Source organism: Medicago sativa, chromosome 8, assembly GCF_051527215.1.
Source record: "Medicago sativa cultivar Bolivia chromosome 8, Bolivia_mono, whole genome shotgun sequence".
Lineage (NCBI taxonomy): Eukaryota > Viridiplantae > Streptophyta > Magnoliopsida > Fabales > Fabaceae > Medicago > Medicago sativa.
Genome location: NC_140756.1, coordinates 6,919,331 through 6,938,295, shown reverse-complemented (window position 1 = coordinate 6,938,295; position 18,965 = coordinate 6,919,331). Strand labels below are relative to the sequence as shown.

Genomic DNA, 18,965 nt, shown 5'->3' with positions numbered 1-18,965 from the left:
AAAAAACATCATATGTTTCTTTTCCTATGTTGGCATCAAAAGTACTAACTAACGGTTTTTCTGTTCTGTTACCTATTAAGCTACTTTTTCCCTCTTCATTCTCCAACCAATCAAACCAAACCAAACCAACCAGTGCTTCTTTCATGCAATGACCATTCAAGCCTTTCATGCTTCATCTTCTTGTTACTTCCATTCTCACCTTCATTCTTCTTCCACAAAGCGTTTCCATTCAAGGAAGACTCTGAAGCTGAACTGTAGTACTTCAAATGGAGACAAAGTTTGTGTCTTTGTGTTAATGGCTTGTTTTTATCAGCTTTACCTCTTCATACTTTGTTTCCAATGCTGCAGGATGATTATCTTCTGGATGCTCCTATTTCTGTTGGTGATGGTTTCTCTTTCAGTGGAGGTAGCTAGCAACTCTTTTTCATTTCCTTTTTTGGATCATAGATTTATTGTATAAAGTTCTTTTATGTAATTCTGAAATATTATTGGAATCACAGGAAAATATTCAGATGGGCCTAATCCAAGTGATGAATGGTTTAAGCAAGGGAAAATGGTAATTATTCATATCATCATTTTTCATCCATTTCTTATATGCTGTCAAAAGTTTTTTTTTTTTTTTTTTGTCTTACCCCTCCGGTTTCCGAGGGTTAGGTAATCTTGAGTTCAGCTGGAAAGTAAATAAATTTTTGCCAACGATTGTTCTAGTCAGGATTTGAACCCGAGTTATCTTGAACAATGGTTAGAAGGGGTTTGACTCATGTCTAGTAGCAATGTGACACTTTTCTTGTATTGAAAAGAATTTGTTATCACCACAGTTATCTAAACAATTCTGCTAACAATTCAACCCTATGTGACAAAAATTTGTTAGCATGACTAAATTGATTGTGAAGTGTAAGGTTACAATATTATGATACAGAGAAAGTGATCCCTTTTATTATTTGAACTTCATTAAGTTGAGGTTAGAATGTTGCAATTTCGAACACTATTATATGATTTTTATCCAATTTTGTTGTTGATATGATTAGGTTAAAGCTTATTTAATTCCTGGAACTGGTGAAAAAGCAAAAGATCCAATTTTTGGGCTAACAATGGGTACTAGCTCTCAAGCTACCGGCGATCGTTTCAGGTAATTAAACTAAATGTATTGTTATGTCGACATAACAATCTTCATATTAGAAGAACACATGACAAATTAAGAAAAATATGACATAGGAAAAATTGCGGTTATTATCTCAGTTGAAGTTAAACTTGACATTTAATAAGTAATGCTAAAAGACTTAATTAAGAATCTATTTCAGCTTCTTCACTTTACTTTATTCCTACGTTACTAATTGAATCATATTATGTGAATATGATTTTCCACAATAGATGGTTTTGTGTCGAAAGCGGAAGTGTTGATAATCCTTCAGTGATATTAATCCATGGTTTCCCTTCACAGGTGAGTTTCATTTGTTTCTTCCTAGGCATATTCTTATATGATCCATCACAATTAATATGATTTCTATGTTGCTGCCTAGGCATATTCTTATCGTAAGGTTCTTCCTGTACTCTCCAAGGACTATCGCGCCGTAACATTTGATTGGCTAGGTAAGATCACACTCTCGTGACATATTCAACTATGCTTTGTGTCAATGCTTACTTTATGGCTTTTAATTGATATAAACCAAATTAATGGATGCTTTTAGAAGCATAGGATTGGATTTTGTAAAATGCTTTCAATGAATGAAATCTTTCAGAACAAATATTGAGGGCCAACTTTAGTTTGTTAATGTTATTTTTGGGCTAATGTAGTTTCCTTGATAATCAAGCTTTCATTTAACTCAAAGTTAGTAGAGATGTGGTTCAGTTTGTGAGTGATGAGTCTAAATACTCACTCCATTTTCTTTTTCTGTTTCAGGATTTGGGTTTTCTGATAAGCCTCAACCCAAATATGGGTTTGATTACACCCTTGATGGTAATTGCTTGTGTGTTTCGTTTCATAGCGACAAAAATTGAGTTGAACAATGCATTTGAGTCTAAAAATCAGTTTTAGAGGCAGAAACATCAAATTTTGAAGGCAAAATCAATTATATTCTAGAGCATTCAAACATGACACAAAATTCTACACCTCTAGAATTTATTTTGCTTACTAAGGATTCTTGTTTTGAAAAAGAAGAAAAAATGAAAGATTCATGAGAAACTGAAATGATTTATTTTCTTCTACCATGCAGAATATGTGTCATCATTGGAGTCGCTTATTGATGAACTAGCTGTTACCAAAGTTTCACTTGTTGTCCAAGTAAGTTTCCATTGGCTAATAAGAATCATGGATCTACTAGTTAAAGTAATCTCTTCTTTGACATAGCATTAGTCTTGCTTGTTTGCAGGGATATTTTGCACCAGTTGTAGTTAAGTATGCCAGCAAACACCAGGAGAAGATTAACAACTTAATACTCATTAATCCACCTGTATGTTTATTTTTGAGTTGTGTAATTCTGACACATAAATTTGAAATCAAATTTTGACATGGTTAATTAAGTTTAAATACGTGATTAATTACATTCAGTTTATGATTAATAACTTGAATTTCTCTTTCTTATTTTATAAGTTAACAGCCCAACATGCCAAACTTCCACCTACATTGTCCATATTCAGCAACTTTCTGCTAGGTGAAATATTTTCACAGGTATATAGTGATCATAAATACTAGTATTCAAGTTTAATACAGAACCTAAAGATTCCATTTAATGTGATTGATTCTCTTGTGAGTGTTTAGGATCCATTGAGGGCCAGTGACAAAGCACTGACAAGCTGTGGACCCTACAAAATGAAAGAAGAAGATGCAATGGTCTATAGAAGACCCTATCTCATATCTGGCTCCTCAGGGTTTGCATTGAATGCAATCACCAGAACCATGAAGAAAGACCTAAAGGTGAATATTTATCTTTATCCCAAAATATATAGAAATTCACTGAGATTCAGTCTCTGTCGTTTCGACTCATGCCAAAATAAAGTACTCAATTAACATAAAACATTAGATTTTATTTATCTGTGATTTGAGAAATTTGGTGTTTGTTTAATTCATATTTCCTTCAGAGGTATGTGGAGGATATGCAAACAATACTACAGGACAAAAGTTGGAACGTTCGAACCACCGTATGTTGGGGCCAGAGAGATCGCTGGTTGAGCTACGATGGAGTGGAAGATTTCTGCAAAGGTTCCAACCATAAGCTTATTGAAGTTCCAAAGGTAAATGCTTAGATTCCTTTTCACATATTTGTCTTAAGCTGGTTTTAGTTACTTCAAAGCTCTTATTTTTTATAAGCCAAAAAGTATCATTCTTTTCCTGCTTGCCTTCCGCAAGGCTACTATATGAGCATATATTTGTAAAAAAATATGCCTCGTTACCTGTTACTTTGCTTAAATAAAAGCCAATGAGTATGCAATCATAAACCTAAGAAGCATTTCTTTCTTAAGAGCATACATATACTAATAGAAACTATGGTTAAGGGTTCTTAGCATAACTCTTCACAATGAAAATGTGGTAAGCCGATTTATAAATGCCCCTTGCAGTGACATTCATTCGTAGTATATGGATCACATTCTTATCAACAGTCAGATCATTGACTGTTTTGATGATAGTTTGGTAGGTTTGACACTAAACTTCAGGATATCGTGTCTATGCTAGAAGTAGCTTAATCTCATGGATGAGGAATGTCAAGGAACCCGAGTCAGTGAGTGCATAATATAAAAATTGAGTTGAAGGAGTGCAGATTTTTAAAAATAGAGAGGGTAAAATATAAAAATCTAAGATTTTTCTCATAATTTTCTGTCAATTGTTGCACTTGCACACTCTCACTATACTCTAAATGTACTCCTATTCCTAAGAACTTAGACTGTTAGGTGAAAAACACATGATAACTTCCATACCGTTTCTCTAATGCACCTCCTCACACGAGAACCTCCTGAGCTTTGAAAAATGGCCAATGCACTAGCTCATCTACCTTGTGTGGAAATTCAACTTTTTGTCAGAAGAATGGCAGGCAAGAAATATAAATCTCTGGCGCACTAGATTATAGAGGTTCTAATACCATGTCAGGAATGGATCATCTTGACTCTCAGAGCTTAAGTTGCTAGATCTAGTATCTAGTATTGTGGCCATGTACTGTGCTATAGCAGCATCAACTTGTGACTTTATGTGATTAAAGCAGTTTCATAGGGAGCTTAAATTGGGAAAGGTCTAGGAAATACAGGAATATGTGGCAACATTGAAATCTTGAAAATTGCTTTGAATGTAGTTTTTAATGAAAGGACCAAATGCGGCATTGATCATCAACACTGGTGTCTGGTTTGTTAATATATTTACCTAGTTCCTTAAGAATTCGAACAAGTTTGGTGCACGTAATATATTTGATCTAGCTTGAGATGCAGTGTTAGAGTTAGACATATAGGTTAAATACTATTGAATTCCTTGTTGTCTAAGATAGCTTGGAAACTAAGAAACTTGAAGACAAAAGAATGTAAAAACCGAAATGTTTTTTTAGTATGAATTTGCACAAAAGTACTATGCTTGGAAACTATGGTTGTACTCTTAGATTACACTCTCACACATCTTTCTATTCTCCTAAGGGAATGTTACAATAAACTTCTTGCTCTTTTTAGGCTGGACATCATGCACAGGAAGATTGCGGCGAAGAACTTGGACAACTTATTTATGGAATAATAAGAAAAAAGAACTAAACATATAAATTTTTTGTAGTTGAATTACTACAGTTCAAAACTTGAAGTTTACATGTGAAATTTAACCTGTGTAGGCCAAGTATATATTCAAACACATGATATATTCTAAACATTTTTGTTTATGTTGTCTTGATATGTTCAACATGATATTGCAATTAAAATTAGGAAATGCAGATATTCAAATCCAAATTTGGATAGGGAAATGTCATAAATGCAAGCAAAAAATGAAGTTTCTGCACGAATTGCATTGCAACTTGACTAATGATACACTCTTTATTTAACTTTATTTCTCCACATATTGGAGGCCAATAAAACATTAATTAGATAGACAAGAGACATTTGGAAAGGTATTTCTAACTGTTCCATGAGCATTTCTACAAAAAAATGAAGTCTTTTTTCCTGCTTGAGGAGCTACAATGTTATTTTGATCCAATAGAATGTCGAAACAACCAGGGGAGCTACAATTTAAATTAATAGCTATCTTGCTAGCTGAAGTTCCAGTAAATCCTCGATATGTCACAGAACTCACCCTCACAGATGTATCCTAAAAATTTCAAAATTCAACTTGTATATAACTATGATATATAAAACCAATCAACAGTGAAATAATCCATTGTTGAAATGACAAGATATAATAATATGAATAATAATGTAGAGTGAAATATGTACCTGTGGACTAATTTTGTACCCTTGGTCTATAATTATTGGGTTCTTAACATTACCAAGAATGATTTGCTCAAATGTAATCTGTCTTGCATAACCTGATCCACCCTGCAAAATATTTGACAATGAAAGTTTTGTTATAAATTGCGTCGCTGAATTCGAACATATTATCATTGTTTTACAATGCAAAATTTAGTATAAATTATTGTCAAATAGTGGCTATAGCAGTGCTTTAGAGTAGCAAAATTTGAAAATATATTTTAAATCCTAATAAAATTTTAAATTTTGAATTTAGTCTCAATAATGCACAACTACTAAAGACACGTTGATTTGATTTTGTAAAAAGTAAGGACGAAAACTGAATAAAATTTTAATATCAACATAATTTTAATCCAATTAGTCACACTCACCGGAACCGTCTTGATTCTTGCTCCATTTGTAGTCCCAATGAAGGTGCAGTTACGTATATGAATATCGGAAACTTGATCATTTGATCTATTTCTACCAAGGCTGCCAATACTGATTAATTCATAAAGTACACATTTTTATGAGGTTCATAAAAAATATCAATACATGTACAATATAAAATTATGGCACACCAAAATAAGTCTAAATATGTCAAGAATTCAAACTCTAAGCACTAGTATATCATACTAACATCTAACATTGTTTGTAAAAAAAAACTCATATGTTGACATTTCAAAATGAGATTTAAAATACAAATTTAGGTTATTAGTTGTCAAATCCAAATTCGATTTACACATGCACACACATTATAATTCTATGCTCTCATTTTTACTAAGGTACAATAGAAATAGTATATGTGTGAAATTGAACTTTAGAGATGCAATTTTTATTACCTTATTCCATGGCCCGGTCCGCAAGTAACCCGAGTAACATTAATAAAAAAGGAGCCATCATTAAACGCAATACAATCATCACCTATTTAAAAGAAAAAAAACTCAAGTTAAATATCCGCAAATGTTAAATATTTTAAGGATAATGACCTTAATTAGCTATAAAAATAGTGTTTTGCATTTACTTATACTAATATGTTTAGTCAAAATTTATGTTTTTTAATTAACTTTTCCACATTTTTCATATCAATTTCTATATGACACTTATAAAATAATCATAATATAAACTTTACTTACCGGATCTTATCTTAGAATTTTCTATCAAGATATTATTGGAACGAGAAATGTCAAATCCATCAGTGTTGGGGCTAGTAGCAGCAGAATTAATAGATATATGAGAAAATGTTGAATGATTGCACATAGTAACAGAAACATGAGATCTTGGGCTATTCAAGATCCTCAAGTTTCTAACATTGAGACCATTGCAGGAATGGAAAAACAACATCTGTACCAACAGAAAAATTATGTCACAAGATATTCACAATCATTTCGAAATGATAATTTGGGGCTCAATAAAAAGTTGTAGAATATAAAATCAAATTATAACTGTTCATTTTATCCTCTAAAAAAATGATAATTAATGATTAAATATGTTTTTCATCCCTATACACTTTTGTTTTTCGTCGCCATGAAATAAGTGCCACTTTTGTGTACTTATAAAATTTCTACGCACGTATTTTTAGTTTGTGTTGTTAAGTCGGCAAACATTTTTTTCCATAAAAGAAGAAGAAGAAAACAATGTATTTTAGAATTATTTTTTTTACAAACATGTTAGAACATTAAAAAAAGTTCATCAACAAAAAAATGAGCTTACAATTTGAATTCTATATCTAGATTTTATTACTTTTATCTTAAACTTTTGATATTTAAAAAATTCATATTTAATCCACCCCATGTTAATAAATTCATATTTTTTATTTGTAAATGATCTTTATATAATTGTCTAAACATGTGTTCAAAAATTTGCGTGCTAATTTTTTTTTATATGAACACAAAAGTGCCATATGTTATATGACAACAAAAAAATAAAAATCGATAATTTTAGGAACGGAAAACATATTTAACCCTCAAATCAATTTTCACATAGAACAAAGTGAATAATAATTATACCTTAGGTCGATCACAAGTTGGGCATTGCCACCAAGTAGGACCACCTCCATGAAAACCTCCTTTGTTATTGCCATCAATTGTGAGTTCGTTTACACGTTCAACGCTAATCCAATAAAACTTAGATTTCGACGCTGCTCTAGAAGGTGCGACTATTTGCCCTTCAAGCTGCAGTATAAAAGGAAAAATATTAATGATTTTAATTATTTTAAATTGTCATTAATATTTTAATTTTAGAAAAACATTTATGTATATAAATATATAGGAATGAAAATTGAGAATATTTTTTATGATCTAAAATTAGATTGAAATAAATAAGAATAAAACATTCTCATGAACATAGCTTTGTTAGAAGGGACATTATCGAATGTCACATTTATTCACGTTAATGATGGATTTCTAACTACTAAACTATTTGACCCAAAGAAATAAAGAAAAAAAAATCAGGGAGGACATAATAACATGGAAAGGAAATATCATTTAATCAATCATTTTTGTTTTTGAAAAAGTTAAACTAACTCCACGAAATTGATAGTGGATTCTTATAATTAATCATTTGTATTTTTTAAACGGAAAAAGCACAAAGAATACACAAATAAAATAAGAAAAGTTACGGAATAAGCCTAAAACCTGTTTGGATTGAGCTTATACAAATAATTAAGCTTTTATGTTAATCCATAAGTTGTTTTTTCATAAACTACCTTAACAAACTTATAAATAATACATTAATGTTTATTTATTTGCATAAACTGCTTTATATAAGCTCTAAATATAAGCCAATCCAACCAAACACCTAATTGAGGGCAAGTAACACACGAACAATGAGAAAATACAAATCCAACCAAACACCTAATCGAGGGCAAGTAACACACGAACAATGAGAAAATACAATTTTAGATCAAAAACTACCGTAGAATATTAAAAAATAGTCAACGTTGATTATATCTATCTTCAAAGTTGTGCAAAAAATGCTTTGTGATTAATTAATTTTTTTTACACTAGCAGTGCATCGAAATTAATTTTGTTTTTATAAAATAAAATTAATATCTTATATATATATACACACACACACACACACACACACACAAAATATTTTCACAATACCAAAACTTCACTGGAATAATAATGATGCATATCTATATTTTCAATATAAAATATTATTTTTAAAATTTAATATCATAATTTCTTAAAAAAATTATATTATAATTCATACATAAATTAAAGTCCAACAACTATACCACATTTGTTAAATAAAGTAAAATCATATTCCTTGTGGTGCTTGAAAACTAGTAATGTGGTCTTTAACTTTGGTACTCATAATTGATGGTCAAGCCCGCTTTTATGTACGGGCATTGACTGACTTTATTGTAATTTTAACAGGATTTTGATCTTTTCGTGATTGTTATGGCACGCCTTGTGCTACAACAGTTACGTTGTTCATGGTAATATAATTCATTTTTGCTTGCTAAAAAAAATAATTCATACATAAATTTTGTCCATCAATATATAATTAATATATAGGTGTTTTATTTTATTGACATCAATGAATAGATCTTATAAATAAGATCTGAGACTCTACCTGGATGAGAACTCTGGCGCTGCAAGGACCACTAAAATTTGCTTTCGACACCATGTATGTTTTTCCAGCTGGTATTATTAGAGTTGACATCCCTGATGCTTTACACGCACTGCTAAATGCATTAACAAATGCCTACAATTCAATATACACATATAATTTTATTAGGCAACATATACATATAATTGAAAATATTGTTGTTGAGGGTCACTACTCAGTTAGAATAGTCATAATCTACCAAAACCATAAGCTTATCATAAAAATATATAAATTACAAATGAAATAATATAGGAGACAAATTTCTCATGAAATATATAGACATATTAATGAAAATAATAAAGAAAAAGTTCAAAGAAACATTTACTTGTGAATCATCAGTTTTGCCATCGCCGCGTGCACCATATTGTATCACATTATAAATTGCATTTTCGGTTCCAACATTCAACCTTGTACATAGACAAGGTGAAACAAAACCAAGAATCAAAACAAGAGCAATGAACCCTTGCATGTTGACTTAGGGTGATTTAAAAAAGAAGGAAGGTTCAGAGCTACTATGATGATTTGAAGGCAGTAAGTAGTGGTGTGGGGTTGAATAGAAACTTGCATAGAAGACACTTTATTACGACTATATATAAGGGACTAAGGGGAAAAAAAGTAAACGGAAAATATATTTTAAATATGTCCTAATCATAAAAACATTAAATATTTGAAAAAAAAACATTAAATATTTGGAAATATATTATTATTGTTTGAAAATAATTTCAAAAAAAAAATCTGACTATAGTTTTCGTTACTTTGTTTATATGTATATTCTAGTAAGTAGTATTCCATTTCAAATTTGTTTATTTTTTTATTTTTATTTTTTATGAACCGTTTCAAATCTGCTTCTATCTATTCTATTCTATTCAATTAATATACCTTCAGATTAATTTTCTACACTTTCTAGAATTTAGAGACTTAGACCATCTACAATGGGGTCCTTCCCCTATTTAACACCATGTTAAATAGGCACCCCCATTGTGACATCAATGAATTGGTGCTTACACCCTTTTTCGCCTATTACTCATGGGTCCCACATGCACAATTAATTCTATTTTTTCTCTATATTCAAATATTGTATTATTTTAATATTAAAAATAAATTATATAATAGTTTTAAATAATAGTTAAATTATATAATAGTTGCAAATAATAGTTTCTTGAATTATTAATAAAAATTAAAAAAGAGTTTGTTTTTTTTTTTTGAGGGAAAGAGTTTTTTTTTTATAATTTATAATTAAATTACTTCAATATTTTTAAAATTATATAATTATGAATGAGTATACAAATTATTGTAAAATTTAATGATATAGAGATATTGTTGGGACCCAATTCATAATTATTTTGAGATGCTGGGTTGGAGAGATTGGGTGCTCATTCAGTATTAATTATAAAACGAATGACGTGTACAGTTGGGACCCGTTTAAGCACTCAAATGAGGCGCTACATTGTGGATGGTCTTAGAGATTTGGGGATTAAATTTGGGATTTAGAGGGGTTTGAAATTCAATTTGGGGATTTAGGGAATTAAATGAGATTTAAGGATTTGAGGATTAAATTCGGGATATAGGGATTTACGATTTGAGGTTCAATTTGAAAATATTGATTTTCGGGTTAGGACTAAAGCGACAATTTTCTACTTTCACTTTAGTCCCGTGACACCTCATGCACCTTGTTAGCACAAAACATTTGTCACCTCATCAAGTAACTTAAGTTTTTAATGCCATAGACTAAATTGATAAAGGAAGTGCACATTCAAGGATTACTTTATATTTAATCATGAGTCAAAGACCTTTGTAACAATGAGATGTAAAGTCAAAGACCAAAATGACCATTTACTCAAAACAAAACACTCAGCTGTACCAGAATTTGCTCATAAAAGATCACGTCCACTCCTTGATCAAATCCCATATATATTAACTTGATGGAATGAGTGACAAACTCTCACGTTCCAATTCATTTGTAAAAACCGACGAGTATTTTGCACTAAGATCCAACCCCATATTCACTTAGATTTGTTTGGGAGTTTGGAGGGGAGGGGAAGGAAAGACTTTGGAGGGAGAGAAATATAGAGGAAAATTGAGAAATCTTTTCACATTTTTTAAAAGAGTATTTTTTTTAGAGAATGATAAATTAATGCTTATGATTAATATAATTTTAATTTTAAGAATGTCCTAACAATATATATTAAATTTGAAAAATTCATATAAACCCCCCAAAACCCCTCAAAAACCCTCATCCAATACAATTTTTTAGTTTCTCAAATGAGGAGGGTTTATATTTTGAAGAAAGATAAGCCCGCAAAACCTCTCATTCCAATGTCCTATGTTTCTTCTACTTAGTCCTTCCTTTTTTTCTCAAACCTTTCATTCTCTTCCCCTCCAAACTCGGAAACAAAAACCTTACAGCTATTTCCCAGAATACTAACCTCCACCGTGTTCACATCAAGATATAATTCCACTTTCACGTACCCATTACTATGCGCCAGTTTCAAATCTTCAAAAGCAACCCTATAAATCTGCAATATAAGCACTACGCTTTCCTATATGAATTTGGAAAAAACACTACACCAGTTTCCATACTCATCCCGAATTAAAGCACCCCAACCTTGCATGATTCCATCCGTATTAATCTGGACTCCTCCTCTAGGAGGCAGATGCCAATGAATATTCATATCTAATCTTTGTTGCACCTAAATTGATATATATATATTCATATCTTCAGCATTGATATAGTACTTTAGAATCCTCATTTGAAGAAGCTATTGAGTGATCGATCATCAAGTTTGTTCCCAGGCCACATACATCGGTCGTTGTCTGTTATTTAATTCGGGGGATTAATCGCCTTAATTTTCCAAAATAGGTTACACAGAATCAACGGAATGCAGTCTTTAAAGATCCAACATCACCTTACTACCATTTTATTCATCATTACATACAGCCATATCCAGTCTCTCAAATATTTGAAAGTGTATTTGATATCCTACCATTCCTAGATCAATCAGTTTACATATATTGATTATGTTAGAAAATAAATTGCACTTTCTTACGCAAGCCACCACGCCTCCTTTCATTTTTGCTTGATTATCTGTATCATTGAAATCACCAACTACTAACCAAGCACCACTCATACCTATCAACCTTAGATCATCCTACATACTTCATTGCAGGTCTTCACTTGGACTAGCGATAAGAAGGATTTTTAGGTCCTTTATGCCGGTTTTATCAAAAATAAAATATCGCAACGAAGAATAGAGACGTATTGTTAGGAAATAAGCTATGTTAACTATCTGTATCATGCTCCTCCTTAATCGATTATATATTCCTTCTATTTCAATCATTACTTCACTTATCCCTCATCATATATTTCCGTGTCTGAAAAACGACACAAAATCCATTTTACCTGTCGACTTCCGATGCTGAGCAAAATAGACAATTGATTCAATGACATATAACCGAATAGTTGAATATAAATGCAAACCAGCATCTACACATGCTTTAAAAAAGATCTCTTAAATGAAGTTAAAAAAGCCCTATGTCTTGCAAGATATAGGGTCTGGTTAGACTTGCAAGGCATTGACTCTCCCTCTAGTAAAGAGGTGGATGGGTCCACCAATGGAATTTGTATCTACCAAATTTAATAGTGCACCATAACCACCTATTTGATGAATGTGATGATAAGAACTAAAGAAATGAAGATGAAGAAAAAGGATAAAAAAAATAGGCGGTGTTGGTTCAATATTAAATACAATAGACATATACAATCCAATGGTCTGTTTTTTAATAAAAAAATCAAATGGTTACAATTAAAAAAATTAATAAAATCTTTGGTGGACCAATTACAATGTTGGACCACCTTAAACATTTGAGGTTAAATATTGTCGGAAAGAAAGAACGTGAATAGCGGAGATATAATTATGGGGTATAAAAATGGAACGAAAGCTAATTAAAGAATCAAAATGAAACCTCAAAAATAGTTAAAGGACCAAACCATCAATATAACCGTTGAATTACTAGAGTTCTAAGAATTTTGAAGTTTATATATGAAATTTAACATGTGTAGGTCAAAAATATATTCAAACAGACGATTTATTCCAAAGATTTGTGTATGTTGTCTTGATATGGTCAATATGACGTTGCGATTAAAATTAGGAATATGTTATCATATATCTGGTAAATGCAAGCAAATAATCAAATCCTAATTTGGATAGGGAATGTCATGTCATAATGCAAAACAAAAGAGTTTTCGTGCCTATTTCATTATAACTTAATTAATGATACACTTTTAACTAGTTTTTTTTCTTCTTCTCCACACTATGGAGGCCAATACAACATTTAATTAGATAGGCAAGGGACACTTGGAATAGTATTTCTAACTAATCCATGAGCATTTCTACAAAAAGAGGAAGTCTTCTTTCCTGGTTGTGCAGAAACAATGTTATTTTGATCCAATATAATCTTAAAACAACCAGAAGAACTGCATTTTAAATCAATTGCTATATCACTAGAAGAAGTTCCGGTAAATCCTCGATATGTCACATCTTTCACCGACACAGCTGTATCCTGATAATTTCAACAAAATTCAACGCATATATAAATATGATGTATAACACACTTTGTTGAAATGACAATATATAAATATATGAATATATGAATAATAATTTAGAGTGAAATATGTACCAGTGTGCTAAGAGTGTATGCTTGATCTATTATTATCGGGTTCATAACATTGACAAGCACAATGTGCTCAAATGTAATTTGTCTTGCATAACCTAATCCACCCTACAAATGACAATGAAGGTGTTGTCATTGCATCGCTAAATTTGAACAAATTGCATTGCTGAATTCGAACAAATATTGTCAAATTTGAATAAATAGCAGCTATAGCAGCACCATAGAGAGTAGCAAAATTGAAATGAATCGCTATTTTTTGCAAAATGCAATTGAAAATATTGGTATAAACTAAGATATATATTGTGATATTATTATATATTACTCTTAATATTTGCTACATAAAAAGTCCTAAAAGGTACAAAGTTATGATGTGAAATTTACAATAAATCAATTTTTATGCAAAGAAAGTGGATGTGAGAAACTATTTCTCACTCATAATATTCATTTTAAATCCTTAATAAAATATTCATTTTATTTTAGTCTCTATGATATTTTTATCCATTTATGGTCTATATTTTTTAAAAAGCACATTAATTATACAAAAAAAATGTAAGGACATTAAATAAAAGCACATTAATATTTTTAAATATTTTGTACATTAAATAAAAGTTTTGTAAAAAGTAAGGACTAAAATTGAATAAATAATATGGGAAAAATATTTCAACCCTATTAGTCATACTCACCGGAACTGTTTTGATTCTTGCTCCATTTTGAGTCCCTATAAAGGTGCAATTTCGTACATGAACATCGGAAACTTGATCATTTGCTCCATTTCCACCAAGGCTACCAACACTGTTTAATTCATGCCGTACACATTTTTATGAGATTCTTGAAAAATATGAATATATGTATAATATAAAATTAAAATCATATCACACCATATTAAGTTTAAAGATGTCAAGAAGTCAAACTCTAACTACTAGTATTATTCTAAAAATTAACATTTGTTCACCAACAAAATCATATTTTATCATTTGAAATGAGATTTAAAATAAAAATTTAGATTGTTAGTTGCTTAATCTTTATACAATGACACACACACTAAAATCCTTTGCTCTCATTTTTACTAAAGCTACAATAAAAATAATATAAATTTAAAATTGAACTTTAGAGATACAATCTTTTATAAACCTTATCCCATGGCCTGGTCCACAAGTAACCCGAGTAGCATTGATAAAAGAGGAGCCACCATTGACGGCAATACAATCATCACCTATTTAAAAGAAAAAATGAAAATCAAATTAAATTGACCCAAAGGTTAATTATATTTACTGATGCTAATGTTCAGTCAAAATTATTTTTTAAAATTAATTTTTCCTCATTTTTCATAATAGTTTCTACTTGACTCTCTAAATAAAAAAATGATATAACCTTTTTTTAGACGTCTATATAATCTTTTTTTAAGGCATATACTAAAAATTTAAAATACCATAAGATAATATAAACTTTAATTACCAGATTTTATGTTGGAATCTTGTATTAAGATATTACTGGAATGAGATATGTCAAACCCATCAGTGTTGGGGCTAGTAGCAGGAGAATTAATAGATATATAGGAAAATGTTGCATGATTGCACATATTAACAGAAACATGAGATCTTGGGCTATTCATGATCCTCAAATTTCGAACATTGAGACCATTGCAAGAATGAAAATGCAACATCTGTACCATAAAAAAAAATGTCACATGATACTCAGTAACTATAAAAACGATAGTCTGGAGCTCAATTATTTTAGTTAGAGTTGTAGAAAAGCTTGACTACAAATAGCTGATGTGCAATAGGGGTATATATATAATCAATTACATTGTTATAATCTTTTACCAAATAACTTATTATTATAATCATAAGTTTAAAATAACATTCTGCTATGCTATTTTGCTTTAAATAGACTGACTATTACTCTACATTTTGAAATTAAACTAATTGTAACAAAAAAAGTGAATAATAATCATACCGTGGGTCGATTACACTTTGGGCATTGCCACCAAGTAGGACCATCTCCAAGGACACTTCCTTGGCCATTGCCATCAATTGTGAGTCCATTTACATATTCAACGCTAATCCATTCTGATCCAGCTCTCCACGCTGCTTTAGAAGGTGCAACTATTTTCCCTTTAAGCTAACAATAGAGGGAAAAATAAATTTATTTAATTATTTTAAATAATCATTATTAAAAGGTGCAACTATTTTCCCTTTAAGATGCAATATAGAGGGAAAAGTAAATTTATTTAGAATAATTATTTTAAAAACGATAAACACCTTTAAACTATTTAAAGGATCCATATTAGACACACTCTTATTATAGATTTGAATCAAGAAATTACAATAACTTTCACTTACAATTAAGGTCAAAGAGGGAGTACCTGAATGAGAATTTTGGCGCTGCAAGGACCACTAAAATTTATTTTTGACGCCATGAATGTTTTACCTGCTGGTATAACTAGTGTTGAAGTCCCTACTGCTTTGCATGCACTACTCCATGCACTAAAAAATGCCTACAATTCAACATGCACAAGATAATATATATTTTAGGAATAGAAAGAAAATAATAGCAGAGAAAAGTTTCTCATGAAATATCAATATTAATTTAAAATTATAAAGAAAAAGCTCATAGAAACATGTACTTTTGAGTCATCAGATTTTCCATCGCCACGTGCACCATATTGCATCACGTTATAGATACCATTTGTGGTTCGAACATTCAGCCTCGTACACAAACAAGGTAAAATAAAAGCAAGAATAGAAACAAAAGTAACGAACCCTTGCATGTTGAATAGAGTGAACTAAAAAAGAAGGAAGATTAAGAGATATGAGATACTATGATGATGATGATTTGTGAAGGGTGGTGTGGGGCTTAAATAGAAAATTGCATGGAAGATAATTTATTAGGAATATAGAACGGACTAGTGGAAAAAAAGTAAACGGTCAATATATATTATAAATGTCCTAATGATAAAAATATTCAAGTATTTAAAATAAATACATTAAATATTTGAAATGTTATATTTTTCTTTCAATGAATGAATAAACCATCAGATATGTAAACTTCATATAATTTGAATAAACTTTTCTTAAGTATGAATTTAAGTATTTAGGTGTTTTTTGGAACAAAGTATTGTTTTGCTAAAAAAAAGTTAGGTTTTGTTCGATAAAACCAAACTAGCATTACGCTCTAAATCACACTTCTTAATGGCAAATTATATAATAATTCCATTATAAGTAAAAGTAATTAGATCTTCTATAATAACTAATGAAAATGAAAGAGGTGCACATGACCTTTAACCTCTCACCCGTTTCTTTTTTGAATAAGCTATTGTTCTTTCACCTTTCATTGCACATAATTAGAAGACTAATGCTAATTAGTGCATGACCTTTTATTTTTCACCGGTTTCTTTTTACAATAAGGTATTGTTCTTTCACCTTTCATTATACATATTAGCAAGACTAAAGTTTGGTTGAAATATATGTAAAATTAATGAGAAATTAAGCTAGAATTGGAAGTTACATATAATAATGGAAGAATAGGAGTTTATAGTTTTTACAAGGTAAAAAATGGAGAATTTTATCGAAAATGATATTGAAGCAAAGATACTTTAGAAGTAAATAAATTAGAAAAATGCTAAATTGTGCCATTAGGACACAAGATAATGACCTAAAAATAGAATAAAAAAAAAATAAATGTTGCATAGAAAAGACAAGTTTTTAAACTTTTAAGATTTTAAATTTACAATTTTCAATATTAAATTTCTACATTTAGATTTTTATTTTGTAACCTTAGGGCATATATAGTAGGGCTCGATTTAGCAGGTTTTTGGTCTATTGATTTGAAGCTAGCTACCTCATGTTTCCTGTATGTTGAGCGGTTTTGGAAATGTAGGGTCTAATTTTCTTACAGGAAGTAGTTTTTCTCTTTGGTACGGTGTTGACCATGATGTTTATGTATGTCTTAGTGACGTGAATACAAGAATTGATCAATGCATGCACATGCACTTTTCTGCTCCAAGCATTAAGTATTTCAAAATCTTCAACAACTGAATATGTTGAACATAAACAAAATAATCTTCAAGCCAAAACCTTAGTACACTCAATCAAGGACAGTAAAAAATGTATTAGTGTCTATAGATTGCAGCAGGCAGATACCACAAATTTGTAGTTTAAAAAACAATAGTAGCATGAATAACACAATGGTCCCATAACTAATTGTCACTAACTCTTTCATCATCCATCATGTATTAATAGTAGTTCAATATTCTTTTAACTTTGAAACTAAACATTCAGATTCTTTTTTTTGATATTTTTATGTTAGCTTGTTCACGATGAGAAATATTTGGTTTTAGATCATGAGGTACTATGATGTCTTGATTAATGTCAACAAGATGTTGCAGTTTAAATTAAGAAAATGTTATCCCTTTAACCGTACAAGATGTGCATTTTAGTTCTTAAATTTTAAAATGTATAAGCTGGTTATGAAGATCAAAATTTTATCATACGTGAAAAGATTTTATTCAAAGATTTGGTGAAATATATGGTGCAACAATGCATGTGAAAATGATGTCTTCGTGAGCTTAGCTGGACAATGCATAATATATGCAAGATCCGAGTTTTAAACCTCGGCCACCACCAAAAAAATGCATGTGAAAATGAAGTGTGTATAACCAAATCATTTGAAAATGAGCATCACATGTTTCACGCATTTATCAATTACCAACTAACAAATAGAGTGTGCATAGAAAATCCCTTCTAGAATAAACTAGCAATTGTTGAGTGATTATTCTTTTAGCCTCTCTAAGATCTTATTAAGGAGTCTCTCAATTGCATTGCAACTTATTTAATAATACACTTTTTTAATTGTTTTTTTCATGCATGGAAGCAAAAAAACAAAACAATTACTTTGATAAGCAAGGGACATTTGGAACAGTATTTCTAGCAGTTCCATGGGCATTTGTACAAATAGAAGAAGCCTTATTTCCTGGCTGAGCAGAAACAATGTTGTTTTGATCTAATAAAATGTCGAAACAGCCAGAGGAACTACAATTTAACTGAATAGCTAAGCCGCTAGCAGAAGTTCCTGTAAATCCTCGAAATTTCACGGAACTCACCGACACATTTGCACTTGCACCCTAATAATTTCAACACAATTCAACACATATAAATATCATATATAAAACCAGCCAACACAGTTGAAATGACAAGATTTAATAATATGAATAATGTAGAATGAAATATTTTACCTTCCGACCAATACCATAATCCTGATCTATAATTAGG

The 18,965-nt window shown here is 30.5% G+C and overlaps 3 protein-coding genes and 1 long non-coding RNA gene across 4 annotated transcripts; 1 reads left to right on the top strand and 3 right to left on the bottom strand.

Moving 5' to 3' along the window:
- Positions 1-46: 46 nt before the first annotated feature.
- On the top strand, positions 47-4,891 carry LOC146896527 (alpha/beta-Hydrolases superfamily protein). The gene is made up of 13 exons (XM_085736132.1): positions 47-277; positions 349-406; positions 501-556; positions 1,029-1,129; positions 1,372-1,441; positions 1,521-1,590; positions 1,901-1,957; positions 2,214-2,281; positions 2,370-2,450; positions 2,591-2,668; positions 2,759-2,914; positions 3,079-3,231; positions 4,645-4,891. The coding sequence occupies exons 1-13, from the start codon at positions 149-151 to the stop codon at positions 4,720-4,722; spliced, it is 1,155 nt and encodes a 384-aa protein (XP_085592258.1). The 5' UTR covers positions 47-148; the 3' UTR covers positions 4,723-4,891.
- Positions 4,858-9,593, bottom strand: LOC146896526 (putative polygalacturonase At3g15720). The gene is made up of 8 exons (XM_085736130.1): positions 9,350-9,593; positions 8,989-9,120; positions 7,413-7,577; positions 6,540-6,747; positions 6,246-6,327; positions 5,796-5,904; positions 5,392-5,493; positions 4,858-5,266 (listed from the first exon to the last, which is right to left on the bottom strand). The coding sequence occupies exons 1-8, from the start codon at positions 9,491-9,493 to the stop codon at positions 5,039-5,041; spliced, it is 1,170 nt and encodes a 389-aa protein (XP_085592256.1). The 5' UTR covers positions 9,494-9,593; the 3' UTR covers positions 4,858-5,038.
- Positions 9,594-11,360: 1,767 nt separating this feature from the next.
- On the bottom strand, positions 11,361-16,465 carry LOC146896525 (putative polygalacturonase At3g15720). The gene is made up of 9 exons (XM_085733430.1): positions 16,322-16,465; positions 16,061-16,192; positions 15,652-15,816; positions 15,151-15,358; positions 14,827-14,908; positions 14,379-14,487; positions 13,702-13,803; positions 13,399-13,584; positions 11,361-11,564 (listed from the first exon to the last, which is right to left on the bottom strand). The coding sequence occupies exons 1-9, from the start codon at positions 16,463-16,465 to the stop codon at positions 11,361-11,363; spliced, it is 1,332 nt and encodes a 443-aa protein (XP_085589556.1).
- A 2,025-nt stretch (positions 16,466-18,490) lies between these two features.
- On the bottom strand, positions 18,491-18,963 carry LOC146896524 (uncharacterized). The gene is made up of 2 exons (XR_015023052.1): positions 18,929-18,963; positions 18,491-18,817 (listed from the first exon to the last, which is right to left on the bottom strand). It is a non-coding gene; the product is annotated as an uncharacterized LOC146896524 (long non-coding RNA).
- Between the last annotated feature and the right edge of the window lie 2 nt (positions 18,964-18,965).

Excerpts from the sequence above, each read along its gene's own strand:
- LOC146896527 (XM_085736132.1), top strand. The coding sequence starts at position 149 with ATGACCATTCAAGCCTTTCATGCTTCATCTTCTTGTTACTTCCATTCT. Across the intron at positions 1,442-1,520 it reads TCCATGGTTTCCCTTCACAG|GCATATTCTTATCGTAAGGT; the intron begins GTGAGTTTCATT and ends GTTGCTGCCTAG. Across the intron at positions 3,232-4,644 it reads AGCTTATTGAAGTTCCAAAG|GCTGGACATCATGCACAGGA; the intron begins GTAAATGCTTAG and ends TGCTCTTTTTAG.
- LOC146896526 (XM_085736130.1), bottom strand. The coding sequence starts at position 9,493 with ATGCAAGGGTTCATTGCTCTTGTTTTGATTCTTGGTTTTGTTTCACCT. Across the intron at positions 9,121-9,349 it reads GCAAAACTGATGATTCACAA|GCATTTGTTAATGCATTTAG; the intron begins GTAAATGTTTCT and ends ATTGAATTGTAG. Across the intron at positions 5,267-5,391 it reads GGTACAAAATTAGTCCACAG|GATACATCTGTGAGGGTGAG; the intron begins GTACATATTTCA and ends TGAAATTTTTAG.
- LOC146896525 (XM_085733430.1), bottom strand. The coding sequence starts at position 16,465 with ATGCAAGGGTTCGTTACTTTTGTTTCTATTCTTGCTTTTATTTTACCT. Across the intron at positions 15,359-15,651 it reads CAAAGTGTAATCGACCCACG|ATGTTGCATTTTCATTCTTG; the intron begins GTATGATTATTA and ends TTTATGGTACAG. Across the intron at positions 13,585-13,701 it reads CATACACTCTTAGCACACTG|GATACAGCTGTGTCGGTGAA; the intron begins GTACATATTTCA and ends TGAAATTATCAG.